Genomic DNA, 16,855 nt, shown 5'->3' with positions numbered 1-16,855 from the left:
ATTATCACCTGCAAAGAATGTTCTTATTTCTTTTTGAATACAGCAAGCACGTCGTCCGTACGATGAACGTGACATTTTGGATCAGTTCGCATCAGCACAAATTGAGATGTTCGCTAAACTAAGAGATGTCAAACAAAGGTGAGAAAAATAACACAAAGGCTCAAAATTGTTCCTATAGTCTTTTCCCTCAAAGTGTTCATCCATTTTGGTTCCATGTGGAAACCATGTCAGCATAATTAACAGCAATTCTCTTGAGATTGTTTTCCAATATGTACAGGGTATCCGGAAAAAAGTATCGAGTTCGAACATGATTCTGACTAGAATGTTGTTGCGTGTATTTAACAAAATGTAAGAAAATATATACCAACATAATAATTGTTTTTACAACAGTCATTATGATTAAAAAAAATCAATATGACACAGAGAGAAATTTGATAAACATTGTAAATTTAGTGAAACACACAGAGCTTTCTTTCTATAGAAGTGGTACGACTCGATACTTTTTTTCCGGACACCCTGTACAGTACCAAAACCGAAGTACACTAAGTAATCTAATTAACTGGAGAGGACCACCAGAATTAAAAACGCAATTGATTGACGTCGAGTTTGAGAACAGACCTCTTTAAAGGGACATAAAAGTAGTAAAATGTAAACATTGCGCGAATCACGCGTCCAAAACAAACATGTAAAACAATTGATTTTAACATGTGACATTTGTTTTGATTTTGTATCCCGCTGCATACGGTTTGGTTACAAATTTCGTCAGTACTTTTATGTCCCTTTAAACTATATTGCAAAAATCGTTTCAAGAAATGTAGAAATTGTCAAGTTCTATGACTAACTTTACGCCACCTTTGAGTCGAGACCATTTGAACGAAATGACAATTGATAATACCTAATCCAAATATATCATTCCAAGCGCCCCCCCCCCCCCAGCGGTTTGCGTGAATACGTGAATGGGCATTTTCGGTTGCGTGAATGCGTGAAAATTGGAAGAAAAAAATGCGTGAATGCGTGAATTGAAAAAATTTGTGTGAACGTGAAAATTCACTTTTTGATTGCATGAATGCGTGAATCTAGGCCATTTTGTGCGTGAATACTTGAATTTTCCCTTTTTTCCACCGATCATGTGCAGTTTTCGCGATTTTTCCCCATTTCCTGAAAAATGGAAAAGGAAAATTTGCGTGAATGCGTGAATTTCGAAAAAAAATTGCGTGATTGCGTGAATCGAGGGTCCGCTGGGGGGGCCTCTTCCAAGGTAAAGTTTTTTCAAGGTTTATATTTTCAAAAATCATTTGAATAATAATTTTTCTTTATAGGATTGAATCATGTCAAATATGCAGTGGTAAGCTTAAATTCTATTTTGATTAAACCCACAATTGTTGTCTTATTTCATTTTTAGGGTTGAATGTTCTTAAAAATTCTTAAAAATAAAAAGACGTTGTATAGTTGATGAAATCGAGACAACGTTATGTACCAGCTAGGTATTTTTTGCACCCCTGACTTAGTGCCTCGGAAAAGTGAATTTGAGCTAAATAGTAGAGTTGGAAAAACACCTTTTTAAAATTGATAGGAATTCTAATTTTTTTTAAATTAAAATTCATCCCTTTGTTATCATGTTTAGATTTTTTATTTCTTATATTTTAAATTTTCAGATAGTAAAGCTGAGAAGAATTTGAACTATATCTCCAAGTTGAATGACAAGGTACAATTTTGGAATTTTGTAATAGGCTTTTCCAGAAAAAAATTGGGGTGAAGGATAAAACAATTTTCTGTGATTTACCCCCGGACAAAGTGGCCCTCCCGGACAACGGGTTTTACCCCCCGGACAAGCATCAGTTGACCCCCCGGACAACCAAAATTACCCCCGGAAGAGCAAATTTACCCCCCCCCCCCCCGGACAAGGCAAATTTTGATGATTTTTCGCTACCCCCGGACAATATATCCCCCACCCCCCATGTACGGACATTTTCTGGAAGAGCCCAATAAGAGTTTAGTAATACTAACCTGATAACAGCTGGTCATAATTTTATTACGTGCACGGTAAACAGCTAAAGGCACTTGAAATTCAACCATTTGAGAAAAATAGTCCTCTCAAAAAAAAATTCTACATTAAGAATCTTGTTGTGCGCTGAAAAGTCAAAAACTAAAATTTTCCTGATATGGCGCCCTATTTTGAAACACAATCACGCAACTTTGTTGTCATTCCAAGTCCTTTTTGACAAGTGTTGTCCTTACGATTTTGAGATAGCATATTATTGACATAGATTGTTAGGTTTTCACCCATCCCTTTTGAGCTTCAGCGTAGTGGGCAGAAAACGATCACAATCTGATTTCGGGTTAAATCAGGGTGGGCAAAAAAAATATGGTCTAACTAATATTGTGCTACTTGAAGAGCAAAAGTGCTATAAAAATCTTATTTCTCCTTTGGTAGTTGCGCAGGAAACCTCGTCATAAGCGCTCCCCCTAAGAACTTTTCTAATATCAGATACATAATTTCACAAAAAATTAGTCTGTTATTAACGCGTTTATAAGGATTGATTAATATTTTTGTATACTATAGGTTGGCAGTTTACATTCAGAAATAAGTGAAACAAAAGAACTCTTGAAAATTTTACTTGTACAACAAGGAATTGACATCAACAAAGCTTTGAATAATAAACAACAACATCAAGATAACGATTGAAATTTACACACTTGTATTACAAGGAAGCATCTGAAGAAACAGAAGTACAGCGAAGAAGGAGAAACCGAAGAAGAAATAATGAGAGTGAATGGATGAAAAGGAATGACTTAATGGATGTATGCCAATATGAAGAGATAAACTTAAGTGGGTGTATGTCAATGAAGAGGTGAACTTGAAATAGAGACTTTTGCGAAAGAAACAATAAAATCAACTTTAATTATGATAAATGGCAATTTATAAAATGGACAATAATTAATGAGAAGAAATCGAATAAAATAAAGAGAGTGCATGGATGAAAAAAGGTTGACTAAATGGATAAATGTTAATGAAGAGAAAAAGACTTTTACGAAAGAAACAACAAAAAATCATTTTGTTATAACAAATGACAATTTGAAATAATTACAATTGATGACCAGCAACAACAAAATCACTCCAATAACCTCTTAATAAACATAATCGTCAGCCGTGCAAAATTACTCGAATCTGATTGGTTTAGAGGAGTGCAATTAATGGTTAATTACTATTTTCTCCTTTGTTACTCGTGATTAATCGTTAATTGCACTCCAAACCATACGATTACTAGTACAAATGGGTAAAACTGAATGAAATGGAAGAATGAATGGAAGAATGAATGAAAGAATTTTTATACGTATTAGATTTTAACACGATAGAAATAGCAAATAAGAACACAGTAAATTACATTACAATAACAAAAAAACACTTTTTTATGGAAATGGACAATAAATAAATAGGTGATGGAGATAGGACTTCAAAATCAAGAGTGTGATTAATAAAGTGCGCCCTATGCCCTCCTAAAAATCAACACTGGGCGAAATAAGAGATTTCCAATCCTAGAAATATCTTGAAAATTTGATATTTCCATATACTTTTGTAAATCTGAAATATCATATTTTCAAAATATTTCCAACTTTTGGAAATATGATATTTCCAAAAATTCGGAATATCTTTGAAATTAAACAAAAAAGAAACTTACAAAGGCGTTGTGGATATTTCACAATCCAAAATCCAATCGTAATGCGAGTTGCGACACTCGAATGCGAGTTTGAGCTCGAATGAATTCACAACACGTGCGAATGTCCATTGCACGATTGGAGACGTCAGAAAGCAATCTTTATTTATCCATATCTTTTTAATTTTATTCTCTTTAACATCTGAAAATAACAAAATCATAAAGTTAACGTCGAGTTATGGCTCAAACCTCTATAACTTGTCTTCCTAACCCAAACACGACTCTGAGTCTTAGTCTCTGAGTCTGAGTCACGACTTGATATTTTACTCCTTCTCTTCAATACAGAAGATTTTGACACAGACTCGGTACTGTTCTTTAGAAAAGGTATACACGTTTTTTTTTTTATTAGAACCCAGTTTATAAGAACATATAGGCTGAAATTCGTCGAAAAATTAAGAACATCTTAAGAACATGCCCAGCCTCAGTTTGGAAAAAAATGACAAGAAACTACAATTTTTTCCTCTTTTTAAGCAGTTTTAACCGAATTTAGGGGTGGATCTTCAAAAGTCGAGAGTCAAATATTGTCCAAATTTTGCCAAATTTAAGTGCTCTTTATTTTGTATCATATTGTCGATTTAGAGTAGCCTGAAAAAATAAGAACGCATTTAAGAACATTTTAGGCTGAAAATTGCTAAAAAAATAAGCACATCCAGGCTCAGCCAAATTTTAGGTGTTCTAATAAAAAAAAAAACGTGTAATGCCCGGGGAGGGGCACTCGATTTTGAAAACGACCGTACGTTCGGCCAAAAATCAGGACTCTAAAATCGGACCCTTACAGTGCATGAAAAATTTGGCTGAAAATCGACCCTTATAGTGCAATACCTCAAAATTTGGTATTTGCTCAAATTCTACACCCTTACATTACATTTTTCCCCACTTGCTCACAAATCAACCCTTACAGTGCACTTTCCAAAGTCCAAAAAACCTACCCTTAAGGGCCGCACGTCCGGTAGGTTTCGCGAAAGAAGTTTGGCGAGAATTGACTTTGGCGGATGGTTGGCAAGCACTTAATTTGGCTGATTTCGGCTTAATCATTCAAATTACATTGTCAACAAAATTTCTTCCTTTAAGGTACAGTAGATGGAACAAAACAAGATCAATTTAATCTGAAAAATAGATTATTCAAACTAAATAGCTACAAAATAACAACATTATTGACTTCTATAAATTATTCCTCTTAAAAAGTGAAGTCATAAAAATTCAAATTAAACGTGGAAAAAGATTGTCTGGCTGGGATGGTCATTTCTAGCGAAGAGAAGATGAAAAGTTTTTCCCCGAAAGATATGGAAAAATTTTAGGGAACATTTTTGAAAAATACAAAGAAAATGCAATAGTGTTTAGCAATAAGTTATTTGACGAGGAGGTATTTTTGATTTTGACAAAAAGTAATTTTGGCAATTTTATGCCAATATTAATTCTCGCAAAAAATTTGATTACCTTAATAAATTAGTTTGCTTTATTTTTTAGACCATCCTGAACTTTGAAATAGAAAAGTTAAAATTTACGAAGGAGAAGAATTAATTTTCACTCGTAGATATTGATTCTGACATATCTGCTAGTTCATTCACTTTACTGTCAGCTGATTGGTCGGCCGTACTCTCTTCTGATTGGTTATGTTTTGCTTGATCGAGTTTTGATTGGTTGAATTTGAATTGATAATCGAAATTAGCATCAGAGTTCAAACCAAACGCTAGCATTTCTTCGTCCCGCTCGAAATTTGGTTTTTGCTGCGAGGAGAAAGTGAAAGAGTGATAATATTGTTGGCTAAGGTATAATGTCACAAGTAAAGTCAACATTTGAAAATTAAAGATTATGCCCTGGAATTGGGCAACCAAATCACACTAATATTATATACATTCTTAAATTTTGAAACCTCTCAATGTTCCTAACTTTCTGAATTTCAAGGTTAACCTTTAAATGTTCTCAACTTGTTCTTAATACTTTGGCCATCATCGAAGCCTTATGTTCTTATATGGTTTGATCTTATATGGTTTGATCTTATTAAAAAAGACTTAAAAAGTATTTACCTCGTTTTCAATTTGATCAAGACAAGTTTCGCCCAATTCTTTGCCACAAACATATTTAAACAATTCTTCTTCCTTCATCACAATATCTGTGGTCAATCCAGCTTTGGTGAAGAAACTGGTTATATTGTGACAATCTCGAAGTAGGAAATGAAATGCTTGTGGATGGACAGGTTCTATAGATTGTGAAACATCAATGAAAAAACATTTATTGTAATGCCATAGAATGTTGTATTCGCTGAGATCAGAATGAATCAGCTTGCATTCGTTATACATCGTCTTCATCATCTGTAAAAGGAATGGAATATTTTTTTACCGTTTGAGTTCGGATACCTTATCGGCCAAAACTGAGTCGACCTTAATTTTAGTCGGCTTTAATTTTAGTCGGCCTTAATTATTAGTCGGCCCTAATATTTTAGTCACCTCGTCAAAATTTAGTCACTAAGGGCCAACTAATAACTAAATTTTGGCCATTTCTAATTTTTTAGTCGGTCTAAATTTTAGTCGGCCCAAATTTTTAGTCAGCCCAGGTCAGCCCTAATTTTAGTCACCAAGCCAAAATTTAGTCACTTAGGGCCGACTAAGTTTTGGCCGATAAGGTAAGCGAGAGCAAGCTGTACTTCAGCCCCTGATCTATCAATGTCTCCTAGGAAATTAAATTTTTCATAATTCTAAAATTTAACTTATTATTTGAACTTTTCATTTGTTTAATGGTTTTTTAACATTTTGTTTTTAGACGGAAGAGCCCTATTTTATTTTGGGAAAGCCGATTTATATGATGGGAAAAAAAGTATTTCCTATACTATAAGAAGAAGAAATCGAGATCGTAGTGATACAATGTATAAAAATATGAGTTAAGGATAACAAGACGCGATGCCAATGTTTCAAAGTTATCCAGGGCGTCTCATGGCCTTTAAGATCACTTCTTTGGTTGTTAACGTGTAAATGAGATCAAGCCAAGAAATTCTTACTTCTGTACACTGACTGTAAGCTGATTCTAATTCCCTTCTCGATAATATTGCATCTTTTAATTTTGGTGCCGGTTTTTGGTCTGCTCCAACAAAAGTCATTACAAGAATATGCTTACGTAAGCAAACAACTTTTGGACATGGGATACCGGCTTCCTGCATTCTACAAGTATGATACAAAATAAAAATGTACAAATATAAACACACTGGTGTTGAGACTAGTCACCTGAACCATTGAAAATTAACGGAAGAAAAAAATCGAGAATATGATTTTGATTCGCAACGGATAAAGATATTTCTCCCCAATGGTATGGTTGTGAATTCAAAGCTCGGAGGATCTTCTGGTTTTCAAACGGTATTGGTAGCTAATAAGAAGATAACTACAGAGGGAACATATTTAATGCTCCATTGCAAAAAGCAAAGTGCTATAGGGAAATTTTTTCATGTTACTTCATTCAATCTCTATAATAATATCTGAAACATTGACGAGTGATGATAGTTTTTTAACCATATAACATTTTCCGTTTAAAACTGTGAACAATCGATGTTTTGGGGCGAAAGAGTGGAGCAGTTCAGATGAAAATGAAAAGGTTGAGACCAATTTGAATTCGAATGAATCCCACACAGTAAAAATAACACTTTAAACTTGCCTGTAACAAACTTTTCAAGTCCATTCAAATGAATCCTCAATGAAAAATGAAACTAACAAACTCTTCTCCGTTGAAAAATAACACCAACCTTCAGAATTTTAAATGTTCTTAACTTTTCGGATTTCAAGCTTAAAAATGTTTTTAACATGTTCTTATTTTCAGCAAATTTTGAGTATTTTCGTCTATTTTCCTAATAAAAAAGGTGTTTTAGAACCTAAAAAGCCTTAAAACTTGTTGTGAAGCCTCATATTTTTATAAAGTTTGTTCTAAAAAACGTGTACAGGCTAACATGGAACATACCTGTTGAGATTTCTGAACTCCTTTTCAGCCCACAATTTGATAATCTTCCTTGGGTTTTGTTTAGAGTAGCGGTCACGAAACCTGTGATCATCCTTGATATATTTCTCTCTAGTTTTGAATTCGTTCAATGTCGTTTTGAAAATCTTCAAAGCACACTCTGATGGAAGTGGACCATTTTCAGACCTGTTGAAAGATGAACAAGAAAACAGTAGAAAAGATTGTCTTATATTATATCGTCTTATATTGATGCTCTCAATATCCAAGTTTTATTATTTCGAAACGCTCAATTATTCGATAATATTCAAAGCCATCGCCAACTAGAAACTCTCATGAACGACACAATTCAAATTATAGAGCGTCTCATGATCAATTTTTGGTATTGTGGATCTTTTGAAAAATTTAAACAATGATTATGACTCAAAATAATGTCACTTAAAGCCGGTATCCACACACGCGCTGCGATCGCACTGTTTGGCTTCAATCAATTTTGCTTGGAAAAAAGATTACGTCATAAAAATGAAGCTCGCGCTTGAAAAAAAAAGTTCAATACATTTCAACTTTTTTCAACCGTTACGTCAGATCACGCCAATGGAATTGCTTCATTTTTCTTTTGACCAATAGCATGGAAGCTTTGCCAGATAAAACGTGATCGAAGCGCGCGCAAGTGGAGACCGGCTTTTAAACGAACCTAAAAATCCATTCTATTTAGAGAGAGTACTTACTGTCCTCCTCTAGCGTGTATAACAACAGCCTCTTTGCCTGTACTGACAATACCACTGATGCTATCAAGTGTCCCGTTGTTTACCATCTTATACAAGATCAAACGAGATTTCTCATCTAAAGCTTTTTCCTGGAAAAGAGAACGGAAGAACAGAATTCACAGAAATAAATTACAGTTGACGCTCCCTAATTCGATTTTCAAGGGGAATCGGATTTTCATCGAATACGGGAGCGTGTCGAATAGTAGGAAGTCTCCCTAATCCGATAAACACGAGGTAAATATCGAATTATAGAGCTGAGAAAGAAAAATATAAGCGAGACTCGATTGGTTTGAACGCGAATCAGGATAAATGTCTAAGTTCTTGCTGAAAACCTAAGTTCTTCGGAAGAAAACTTTCGATATTTGCCTGTTTTGAAAAGTTTTGAGGAATCGAATTTCGAAATTATAATTCAAACGCAAAAAAATCGAAAATTTGAATTTCGAACTCCGTCCTAAAGGCCTTTTTACACGCTAGAAATCGAATAAGAGAGCGAAAAACCTTCAAGGGACTTCAAATTTTCATCGAAAACGGGAGCTTATCGAATAATAGGATGTCGAATAGTAGAGCGTAGTTTATGAGAGTTTCTTAAGGAAATTTGACGGTGACTTTCAATTTGATCGAAAACGGGAGCTTATCGAATATAGTAGAACGTCGAATTAGAGAGCGTCCACTGTAGTAAGTATTTTCATCTCATGGACCTGTCGGATCGTGGAGCCGGAAGTGAGAGAGTCTTTCCCTTTTTCTATTGGCGATAGATCTGGGAGGTAAAATGTTGAGATGGAGTGCCACATCTATTCGTAGCACCCAGCATTACCCAATCTAAGCAAGCTACACATTTGTTAAAATAATTTTACACAATATCTGAAATGTCCGCGCTAAAAGCTTCAAAGAGCCTCGCAAAAGAAAGTATCTAACTAGTTCTGGTTAGATAGCGAAAATTAGTTCTTCTAAGATCTACTTAGAAAAGGAACTAAATTTTTGCTTTCTTTTGCGTTTATTCGGCAAAACCCCAAAAATCAGAACCAACGAATTACAAATTTTGGCCATTTTCCATCAAAAATCAATGGAATTTTTTTCGACCATACGAAAATTAGTTCTCTTTTAAGATAATTATTTTTATTCTTACGTGTGTTGAATGTTCTTGTTTTTCATGTATTCTCATGTTGTTCCGTTCCTCCTTTTTTGAATGTGTTTTCAATCGGTTGTAAACAGCATTTGGTAGGCGAATATCCTTTCTGCCAACATCTCCAGAAGCAAAGTGGAGTGGAAACTAGTATAAATAAAATAATCATTATAAAAGTGGGTTAGCTTGATGCGTAAAGAAAACTAAATAAACTCCATTGAATATCTGGTCTGGGAATTCCGCTCTTAACACTCTAAGTTGGCTTAATGTCGACATCTCTCTTCTAATTCCGACACCTTGGACACCAAGAGTTGGGAATAATAAGACGGCCGGAATCGTTGATGGAAATTATATTTATTTGCTTAGCGATTAGTTAGGAAAATTTTTTGTCTATCAGTGATTCCGACCTTCTTATCTTACCTCTGAAGAAGGGTGTCGGATTTAGAAGAGGGATGTCGACATGGTGGATTAGCTTAAACAAAATAAAGAAAATGAACTTCATTGAATGGGAGGTTCTGGAGGTAAAAAAACGTCCCCTTTTGCAAAGGAAATTGGGAAATAAAGTTCAAAAGTGGATATCCAGGGGGTTAAATATCTACAAGGGAGCGGATATCCAGGGGGTAAAGTGCATTTCGAGTGAAAAAATACGATATCCAAGGGTAAGCATCTTTATAAGAGAGGATATCCAGGGGGTTGAGTATATTTTTAAGAGCTGATATCTATGGGGTCTTTACTAATAAAGTAGGATATCCAGGGGGTTCGATACTTCTAAAAATCAATCAACAGTGGGTGTAATTTTTTTTTCTGGAAAAGCCCAATGCTGCTGTAAAAATGCTACAAAAATCAGCAATCTAATCTGCCGCGTCAAGAAAACTTGTTGTTGTAAAATACAAAGAACTGTGAAAACTTGATATTTTATTTACAATTTGCCCAGGGTCTACCAAGGTCTGCAACTCGGTTAATAGATGAGGATGTTATCTTAAGGAAGTAAAAAATAACATTGTTATTTCTGTAATAGGTCTGGTATGGTTTAGCAGGATACTGCGAAAATTTGTCAACATCGATTTTGTCCTAATTGAGCTATGTATTGAAATATGTCATTCCATTTTATAACCGTACCCCATAGAGGGGTGGACGAATAATTTGTAATCGGAGAAGAATTTCCAGGGGATTATTTTTTCATTTGTCAGAGGGTATAATGGTTATTCAAAAATTTCCATGGGTTAAAAGACTTTTCGTCCATCCTCACTTTAAAGGTATGAAAAGAATTTTCCAAGGGTTCTGCAAATTTTGCAATTTTCCAGGGGTATTTTTTTGGGCATCCACACATTCCTAAGAATCTTTTTTTGCCTTGAAAAGGTTTGTCCACCCCTTTTAGTATGGAAATTTAATGAAACTGCCCAATATCTTATCAATAATCAAGCATGTGGACTTCTTCTTCCTTTATACCTGTTCTACATTTTTGGCATTCTTCCTTTCAGAAATTTGTTGATCATGTTTTGTAATGATTTCACCGTCTGCTTTCCTTTCATCTATGATGGAGAAAAAATACCCCAAAATAATATTTCTTAAAGGCTTTGTGAATGAGAGATGACAAAATGAGGTAGTTCCATTGAGTTTCAATCTCTGAAGGGGCTAGAGTATATAGTGAAGTTATATGCACTGAAGAAAATACAAACTAGCGACTAACCATTACAATCTGTAATAAAAACCCAATATACATTTTGGAAGTATAAAATAAAAAACAAAAGGAATATGCACAAGACACAAAAGGAAGTGATAAGCTGAAGACTTTCAATCTTTGAAGGGGCTAGAGTGGAATTTTAAAGGAGCCAAGATAGGTTTCTCGAAAAAATTGAGTGAACTTACTAATAGCATCATCGAGATCAGAGTCCTCCTCGCTACTGTCATCGTCAAAATCATCTTTGCCATATAATTTACGTGATGAATCAGCCTCGTATGGGTGAACTGACTGGAAATTCTTGAATGACATTGACACTGTTTAATTAACCAAAAAAAAGTTGTCCATTTTTTACATATACGTTTCGGTCCTCAAAGAGAATTAAATTATCCTATATATTCTGTAGGGAATTTCCCTTCTGTAGGGAATTTCCCTTATGTCCAGTATTTCTCTTAGTTTGAACCACAAGTGATTTTGTGGTTTAGAAATCTGCTTCCCCACCAGAGTTCATGATTTTTAGGGTCTTATTTTCTTGTGTGATGAAACATTTGGTCCAAATTTCAGCAAAATTTTCGTTTGACAGAAGCTTCAGTGGTTCATTTTTTACTTATACGTTTCGTATTAAATTATCCTCTATATTCTGTAAGTGGTTTTGTGGTTTAGAGATGCTGGCTAAATCGATCTGGCCAGCCAGTGTGCAGTATGCAGATGCAGTGATGACGAGTCCTAATAAGGACCAAAACGCATATGCTGCTCTGCCACCCCAATCTCCTGAGTGAATATAGTTGGACAGAAATTCTTATTTTCTTCATATATATCAGCAAAAAAATTTTTTTAGATTTTTAAATATGTAGCTAATGCAATCAAACGTTGAATTGATTTTAAAGACGCTACAATAATAACAACAGCACAAACCTTTACTTGTTCCATTATAAGTCTTTTCTAATGATTTGACATATGCATCATTTTCTTTGTTAAATTCTAATTGTAACATTTGTGCTAATAACAAATCATTAGCGGTGTCATCAGATCCATTAGTGGCAGCTTCAGGTGGTATTACAACTAGAATTTGAAAATAATGTTATTAAAGAGGAATTAATATGTGTGATTTTCAATGAAACTTATGATTATATTCTTAAAGAGCTCATTAACACGATTCCAAGAATATATAATTCATAGTTGTTTACTTTTTCTATACCGAATAATAGAATAAAAATTCCCTTATATAACCATGGCAACAAAATTTGTGACGTATGATGCGCGTAAGTGGTTGTTAGACTTTCAAAAAAGAGAGAGAAATGAAAGAGAGCAACCAGTGATTCTTCGTCTACAAACAGTAGCTCTGACGAGTATTCTAATGATATAACATTCATGTAAAACTCCTTTCAAGCTTCTTCCCTTTTTTACTACTGCAGATTTTTAAAACATTATGTTTATTCATCCTTGCAACCTACGTCACAAAATATAGGGAGGGTGTAATTTTCTCCTTCTTAGAGCCTAAAAAGAGCAATCTTTATTTGAAGCTAAATAATCAAGTAAATAAACAAGATTTTTAATTAGTTCTTTTTTTATTAAACTCCATTTTTGATCTTCTTCCTGTCCAGGCAAAAAAATGGAATGCCAAATCTCAAACATTAATTCTCCTTTAAGAATAATTTTCAATAATTCAATTCTGTCAAAGAAAGACTAAATACTCTTAAAATTAGAAAAAAAAACTGTCGCCCGTGCTGACTGACTGGCTGGCCCGTGAAAGTCCAGACGGCTAACATAAGCCTCATTTTGGCGTAAAACTCATGCCCAGGCCTGAAAATATCAAAAATTAAAAAAAAAAGAAAAAAAACACCAGGCTACTAGGTATTCATTGACCAAAGGAAGAATAAGTGTGCCAAATTTCAGTCAATTTCGCAAATTTGAAATCTCCAGTCTGCCAAAGTTTTAACCTTATTTCGAGAAGAAGAATCATGCCCAGGCCAAAAGACCAAAAGTTGAGAAAAATTAAATTATGTCACTGACCTTGTGTTTCTGTTTGGACTGGATCTTGTTCTTGGCTTAAAGATTTCAATTCTTCACTTTCAAGCTCCTTCGCATATTCTTCATCCATTAAAGATGAGAATGAACTAGCTGGAGGGGTGTTTTGAATCTTCCCCCATGGACATGTTGTTGCACTTTGTGAACCCCCACTGGGATTATTGACATCGATAATTTTAGTTGCCATGCTTCCAGAATATGTTATTAAATGCCAATTTTTCTTTGTTCAATTGTATTTTTAAATAGTAGTATAAATAATTTTCTTCTTAAAATTTACAATATTGTACAAAATTTTCTTTTTTCCCTGAATCAATACAAATTAGATTATTAAAAATAACAATAGTTAAGTTTATTATTATTAATATTAATAATCCAGAGAAGTCAAATGAAGCAAAATGTGGTACCGTTCATAGCTTCCAAACAGCTGACAAAAAAATCGTCGTAGGGAACAAAAGAAATTTAGTCAAAGATCAAAGAAATTTACTTTTATTTAACTTCAATTGTCAGTTAAGTGCACAACAGCATTTTTATTCCATCTCAGTCCATCTAAGTTATTAGGGATCAATTTCTTTGATGTTTAAACCCTAAATGAAGTGGATAATTTTTGGCGTGGACTTTTTGGTTGCGAATCGAGAACCTAAAAACTTTGTGTGGTCTGTGGACAAAATTTCACAAATCCTTTTATAAAGCTGATTTCTTTTATTCTCCTCAGGGTTTTGGCTAATTTTTTTGGCATTTCAAATTTTTTGTGAGGACTAATATTAGGGAGGTCAGCCGAAATTTCAAACTCTTTTGCAAAATGTCAGATCAATTTTAATGAAAAGTCCTTATCAGAAAAAAGCCCTTATCTATCAACCTTTAGTTTTTCCGTCCGGCTCTCTGTGCAATTTTGAGCTCAATATTTTGTAAAAAAAAATTTGTATGAAACAAAAGAAATTTACCTTAAGAGCCAGTTTTTTCTAAGAATGGGGCAGTTTGGGCCAGGCCTAATAGTTTGAACTTACATTTTTTTTATTTTTGGATATGTTTAGTACAATGAACTGAGTAAAATCCAAAAATTTTTGGTCTGAAAATCCATTATGTTTTTCAATTTTTTTCAATTATTTGACTTTTTTGACCTAAACACTACATTCTATTGCAGCCAGTAATTGGCAGTTAGAAAATTAATTTGATCTGAAAATCATGTCATTCCAGAAACGTTTCTAGGAAAATCAAATATGGTACTCTTTGATAGCTTATAGAGGCGGCTTCTAACTCCCTGACCCGCCTTAATTTTGTATAAAATTGACTTAAAAGTGCATTTTTGGCTGAAATTTTTGCGAAAGCATCCTTACTAGTGCAGCAATTTCATAAGTTGGAATTCCTTCCTTTTAAAGATTAGGGGCCACTTACATATCCTACTTCCCACGACTTGATGCAAAGGGGTGGGAGGGTTAGAGTCTGTAACGCTAAGAAATTTCACCAGAAAATATTGATTTTGAGACGTTTATTCCATGACAAATGTTACTTTCCATATTTCTTTTCCTCCTTTTATCAACTAAGATCACATACCTAAGTATCTTATAGAACAATTTTAACCAAAACAATAGTCATGGGAAGAATTGATATGCGAGTGACCCCTTAGGGCTAAACTGTAGCTCAAAGTCCATCCTAACTCTAAATTCCTAAAAATCTTGACAATACTGCTCAAAACAACAATTTTTACTTGCATGCCTTTTTAATACTCAAATATAAAAAAATTAAAAAATTTTAACTTGGCCATTAGTCAAAAAAGTCATTAAAATTGATTAGCCTCTGCAAATGGAGTGCAAGGCTGAAAGCCACTTGAATATGGTTCATCTTATAAAAGGAAGTTCATTCTAATGGTGGCCTATCTTCTTGAAGTGAAGGTGGTTGAAAAATGTTTTTGGCATATTTATTTATATAACTGTCAAAGGTAACCCCAAATTTCTTTTCTTATGCTTAGGGCTATCAGACGAGCCTACTTTTGTTTCTTCTGGTTAAGTTTGAAAATTTGGCTGACTCCCCTATTATAAGAAATCAAGCAAACCACATCACAAAAGTGCGCAAAGAAGGTGGTACGCTAAAGCAGGGCACGGACCTAGCGCCAAGTGGCGCTTTTAATTTCTTTTTAAATAAAGGTTATTAGTTAAAAGAACACATACACACACTGGTACAACCAAGTACGGACTTTGCAACAGAACAGGGAAACTTTGATAAAAAATGGCTACAACTTTTGGTATACATCGCTTGACGTTGTATCTGTGGGGGTGGGGAGTTCAGAGGATAACGTCAATTTGACATTATGCGTTGACAAATGAATATGGACGGGTCCCCTTATAAGCAAACCTAAGAAATCTTACGTGCGGGATGAAATAAAAAGATTTTTCATTGCATAATTTCTATGGGAAATCGAAAGTAATACCGTGAGATTGGGTAACTTACATCAGTGGATGCTAACATGCATAGCCCTCAAATGAAAGACCTGGCTGGTCATTGAAATACAAAGTTAAATCAAAACAAAAATGGTAAGAGTAGAGCTGCGAGCGGATCTGCGTAGTTGTATTTTAATGACCAGCCAGGTCATTCATTTGAGGGATATGCATGTTAGCCTCCACTGATGCAAGTTACCCAATCTCACGGTATCATTTGACTTGTGACGTTTGAGAGCTTGGATGTTGGGAAGCTGCAAGAATAAAGGTAAACAAATTATACTCTTTTTCTGAATGAATAATAGACCTTTTTTCAAAGAGGACATCCTGTTGAATAATTATGTAGTCCAGCCATAAAAACATAACCTACTGACAACAGATGTTCATCATTTTCTTACGCGCACGGTAAACCACTGAAGGCGCTTGAAAATTATACATCTGAGGAAAATAGTCCTCCCGCAGAAAATTCTACAACAAGAATCTTGTTGTGCGCCGGCCAGAAAAATAACAACTAATACGGCGCCCTATTCATAAACACAATCACGCAACTTTGTTGTCATTCTCAGTCCTTTTAGACGAACGCTGTCCTCACGATTTCGAGATTGCATATTCGTCAGATTGTATGTTTTCACACATCCCTTTAGAGCTTCAACGTGGTGTGCAGAAAACATTCACAATCTGATGATCTCAGGTTAGTATAAAAACAATGATAGAGCCATGCATAATTGCTGTATCAATCATGCATATTGTAATAATTATGCATGGTTTTATCATTGTTTTTCTGCCCGACTACATAATTATTCAACAGGGTGGCCTCTTTGAAAAAAGGGCTTTTTGCTAGACTGACTCTACTCGCACTGTTTAGCATAGTGTCCTCCCCCGCCTGGATTCAGGGGGGAATGGGTTTTGAGGTCAAAAGGACGTATAGGGGGGAAAAAAATTTTTTTGAAGCCAGGGTTAGGGTGCGCACTCGTCGAGATTTTTTGCGCGGAACGAGGAAGAATTTACAAAAATGAACTTCAAGGCATTAGTACTTACCTTTAAATCATCTAAATGTGTTCATTCTTTCTTTTAAATCAATCAGGAATTATCAGGGAAACAAGTAAAAAAAACTGCATCAAGGTATCTATTTTCTTTCCAAAGATATTCATGTTTTTCGACGTCAAGGTGAA

At 34.5% G+C, this 16,855-nt stretch overlaps 3 protein-coding genes across 5 annotated transcripts in view; 1 reads left to right on the top strand and 2 right to left on the bottom strand.

Annotated features, from left to right (window-relative positions):
• Nucleotides 1–3,885, top strand: part of LOC136808481 (potassium voltage-gated channel subfamily KQT member 1-like) — a 34,612-nt gene extending 30,727 nt beyond the window's left edge. For all 3 annotated transcript variants that reach the window (XM_067065013.1, XM_067065012.1, XM_067065011.1), the window contains exons 12-15: nt 44–138; nt 1,320–1,345; nt 1,656–1,705; nt 2,564–3,885. In XM_067065013.1, the coding sequence (XP_066921114.1) occupies nt 44–138; nt 1,320–1,345; nt 1,656–1,705; nt 2,564–2,686 (294 nt within the window). In that variant the 3' untranslated portion in view covers nt 2,687–3,885. The remainder of the gene's footprint in view (nt 1–43; nt 139–1,319; nt 1,346–1,655; nt 1,706–2,563) is intronic.
• The window catches only part of LOC136808480 (uncharacterized), a 209,915-nt gene that overhangs the window by 107,518 nt on the left and 85,542 nt on the right, over nt 1–16,855 (bottom strand). The gene's annotated exons all lie outside the window — the stretch shown is intronic.
• Nucleotides 5,163–13,581, bottom strand: LOC136808482 (serine/threonine-protein kinase RIO3-like). Its single transcript, XM_067065014.1, has 10 exons — nt 13,237–13,581; nt 12,139–12,285; nt 11,412–11,540; nt 10,992–11,074; nt 9,546–9,689; nt 8,381–8,508; nt 7,659–7,841; nt 6,712–6,871; nt 5,744–6,028; nt 5,163–5,443 (listed from the first exon to the last, which is right to left on the bottom strand). Exons 1-10 carry the CDS (start codon nt 13,436–13,438, stop codon nt 5,234–5,236), a joined length of 1,671 nt encoding a protein of 556 aa, XP_066921115.1. The 5' UTR covers nt 13,439–13,581; the 3' UTR covers nt 5,163–5,233.

The sequence above is a fragment of the Clytia hemisphaerica genome, unplaced genomic scaffold (genome assembly GCF_902728285.1).
Source record: "Clytia hemisphaerica strain Z4C2 unplaced genomic scaffold, Clytia hemisphaerica genome assembly, whole genome shotgun sequence".
In the NCBI taxonomy this organism is placed as follows: domain Eukaryota; kingdom Metazoa; phylum Cnidaria; class Hydrozoa; order Leptothecata; family Clytiidae; genus Clytia; species Clytia hemisphaerica.
The sequence above is the reverse complement of the archived record's forward strand: the minus strand, read 5'-3'. Positions and strand labels throughout refer to the sequence as shown.